The sequence below is a fragment of the Austrofundulus limnaeus genome, unplaced genomic scaffold (assembly GCF_001266775.1).
Source record: "Austrofundulus limnaeus strain Quisiro unplaced genomic scaffold, Austrofundulus_limnaeus-1.0 Scaffold0, whole genome shotgun sequence".
Lineage (NCBI taxonomy): Eukaryota > Metazoa > Chordata > Actinopteri > Cyprinodontiformes > Rivulidae > Austrofundulus > Austrofundulus limnaeus.
The window spans coordinates 5,927,762-5,931,392 of record NW_013952402.1 but is presented as its reverse complement, the minus strand read 5'-3'; the positions used below and the strand labels follow the sequence as shown (position 1 = coordinate 5,931,392).

Here is a 3,631-nt window from a genome sequence, read left to right as displayed (position 1 = left end):
GCTCTGTTACTGCCGAGAGCCTGCAGGAGTCATGGGCAGGGTGTGTGGGGAGGTGGGGATGGGGTGCACTCTGCCATGAGGAAGTTCGACTTAAACACATCCCAGAGGCGTTTCTGGTACCAAAAGGTGTTTCTGGTCCCCACCTGTCGTTTTGCTCCTCAGCATGGCTGCATAAAAACGCTGCAGGATTTCTCAAACATGCATGAATGAGTCAAAGCAAGGCTTTGGGCATGTTTTTTTTTATAAGAGTATAACATTATAACATGATATAAAACTCAAAAAAGTTAATTTTGCATGATATTGCCCCTTTAACAGCTAAAACAAAAAGTTGACTTTGCATGACATGTCCCCTTTAAAAGCTACTATTTGTCTAACAGATGGTTGTTTTCAACATGAAATGGTAAAAACATCACTGATCAGACAAGGTTTGTTGTTGATTTTTTTTTAAATGGATGGTTTSGTTACCATTTCAGCCCTGAGGTTTAACACTTTTATGCACTTGAAACTTTCACGAATCAAAGCCACCGTGTCCCACATTTTATAACTTTTCTTAAATGTATTTATTTTCTTAAATTACCTAATGACTGAGACCTGAAAAACATAATCGAGACCATGCCATGACAACATGGCTGCAGCACAAACAGCAAGAACGACACAATAAAAACAAAGATAAATGACTTTGTTGTGAGTCATGCTGAGAGTTACTGAAGCTGTAGCGGTGGGGTGTGGAAAATATCTTCCCAAGATAGTGTCAGAGTCGCACAAACGTTTTAAAATCTGTGAGATTCATTTGCTGACAGCGTCCAGTCCTGGGATTACACATCATTCTTTAGACACCCTGATGATAAGACATAATATTATAATTAATTTAATTATAATGAATAATATAAGACATAACATTCTTTTGAAGCTCTCAGATCTTTTAAGTGAATCAGAAACATGTTGCTGATTTAATTTTGCCTTATCAGCTCTTTTTTTGGCTCAGCCTTTTCAAACTGAATCAAAAGTTCTGACTCATTTAGAGCCACCTGGGAGCCCCGCCCGCTTCACTTTGATAAGCTGTATAAGTATGTGTCTGTTCTCACGCTCTCTGCGGTCACATGAACAGACTGAACCAGCCGTTGCTACAGCAGCGTCACACCGTGCTGGATATTTACTCCACACCTCTTCTCTGGTACTCTTTTATTGTCACATCCTGATCATCATGCTTTGTTTTTCTGCGGAACTCTTTCATTTTATTATTAGCTTTGTTTCCAACAACAGGCTAGTTTTCACCTTTAAAACTTCTTAACTCGTTCTGTAAAAGCTTCACAATTACTGCCGAATAGGGTTGTAAGAAAATATCGATACACTGAAATATCGCGATATTTCATTTCCCGAYACTGTATCGATATTCTAAAGTCCTGTATCGATATTTAATTAAGGTTTAAAATGTCAACTTTCCTGCCAGCCGTTCATTTTTATGTTGTGGTTCAGCCTCTGACCACTAGTTGGCAGCAGTGAGCCAGCCATTTGGCTCCTCTACCTCTTGAGCACCAGAGAGTAAGGGTAGCATTAGCATNGAAGACAACTCATAAATTAGTTCAGAAGAGAAACAACACTGGATTAATAATCTGGCAGTGGTTTGGATTCCATTAAGAGGACGTTGAGCAAAACGCGGTAATTTGCAAAACATCTCGTTCTGGATCAGTCCATTTTATCATCACTGTTTATACTTTTATTTTTGTATTTTAAAGCCATTGCATTTTTGATTTTGCATTTTTTATGTTAAAAGCACAAGAGCACCTTTTTAAGTTTTAATGGTTTATTTTTCCCTTTTGCTTGACGTACATTTTTGCTGCTATGGTCCATTTATTTTTAAAGTTTATTAAAGATCTAGAGTGTAGACAACAAAAAGACAGTGGCAATAATTCCATTTGTAAAAAACTTATGTGAGAAACTGATGGTTAAAATAGAACATTTCAATTTGTTCAGATTCGTATTCAAATCATTTTTGATCAATTTTTATTCTTTTTTTTTTCATCGATTTAGGAGGTATCGTGATATATAATCATGTATCGCGACATAGCCAAAAAAAAAAATCGCAATATATCATCTTGCTTACAGTATCGCAATGTATCGGGATATATCGTATCGTGACCCGTCTGTCATGATATGTATCGTATCACCAAATTCTTGCCAATACACAGCCCTACTGCCGAACAAGAGCATTTTAACACAAAAGATATGCTGAATAAGCTGTAGAATCATGTTACCCTGAACCAGAAGAAAAAGAAAGATTAGAAAAAACTCGGGTAAAGAACTTGTGCAAATAAAGTCTACAGGTCAAGAACAGCTTCAAACTACACACAGAGCATCTGCAGCTCAGGTTCAAACTATCTGCTTCAACTGAAAACACTGTAAATTCATTTTATTATGTGGGGATTGTTAAAAAAATAAAAGATGTTTGTGTCCAGAGTGTGTCTGAGGCTTACCAACAATAATCAGCATAACTGCTATGCCACGAAAGAGACCAACATTGATGTTACACATGGATATGACTGAGACGATGAAGGCGAAGATGAGGATGATGAGGCCGATGACCATCAGCGCTGCCACAGCCTGGGCCCAAGCTGAGTCCAAAATAAAAAAAACAAAAAACAAAATTAACAAAGTGTTACACAAACAGAACTAAGACTTGTGATAATTATATTTTGAAAACTTAAGTTTGTGTTTTGTTCTCAGGGTGTGTACAGACTGTATCACATCCAGCTGTTAGCCTTTAAAAACAGAAGAAGCAGTGGCGGCCCAGTGGTTTACTTGTCAGGCTACGTTTACAACTTCCTGRAACAATATGCTAAGATTTGAGCTGGTAGGAAAAATAGAAAAACATTCTGGGTTTACGGAGCATCGGTCACACACAAAATACCAACTCAACTTCTTATAAAATAACACAAAAAGCACAATGTGCGATTTAAATTCCATAAAAACTCTTTGTTTTGGTTTTGCTTTAACTTGTTTATACGCCAATAATACATTACTTTACTAGCTGGGAAAAGTTTTGAATATAGATAATTGATGTCACTGAAAATTTATTTTCCCTTCTTTCTCTAATGTAATTAAGTTGTAACTTGAATCTTTAAATATTATCACTTGAAGACAAAAAATATTAGATAATTCTGTTTTTTTTCCGCGGGTTAAGACCACCACAATAATTTGATCCAGTCAATAATCCCCACCTGATAAAAAATTACCTAATTTGCTCCAACACAATAGAAATTAACAGRTTAAGTCCACAGCTGCATTTCTCTTGTCTTTTGGTAACTTAGGCTTGATTTCAAAATTYACAATGTCATATTTATGTTTAAGCATAATTGCTAAAAATGACATGCATGATTTTAGTCTGCTCACATTATGCCTGTACTTGTTGAATCGTGTTGTAATTTTTACTAGCCAAATTACAGTGTACCAGGGAAATACTTATTCTTGAAAAATTAGGAAATTTACATATGTCATATAATGCATCCTAAAAATGTAAAATATTTGCTACTGTTGGAAAAAATAAGATTTTTTTTATTGTTGAACTGATGTGAACAGAAAAGGTGCAGAGTAAACACAAAGAAAACAGGAAAGTTAAGCAAATCACAGTAAA

The 3,631-nt window shown here is 35.8% G+C and overlaps 1 protein-coding gene across 1 annotated transcript in view; it reads right to left on the bottom strand.

Moving 5' to 3' along the window:
- Positions 1 to 2,612, bottom strand: part of perp (p53 apoptosis effector related to pmp22) — a gene marked incomplete at its 5' end in the record, with an annotated part of 7,712 nt that extends 5,100 nt beyond the window's left edge. Inside the window, 1 exon segment of the mRNA XM_014031864.1 lies at positions 2,475 to 2,612. Coding sequence (XP_013887318.1) covers positions 2,475 to 2,612 — 138 coding nt within the window.
- Between the last annotated feature and the right edge of the window lie 1,019 nt (positions 2,613 to 3,631).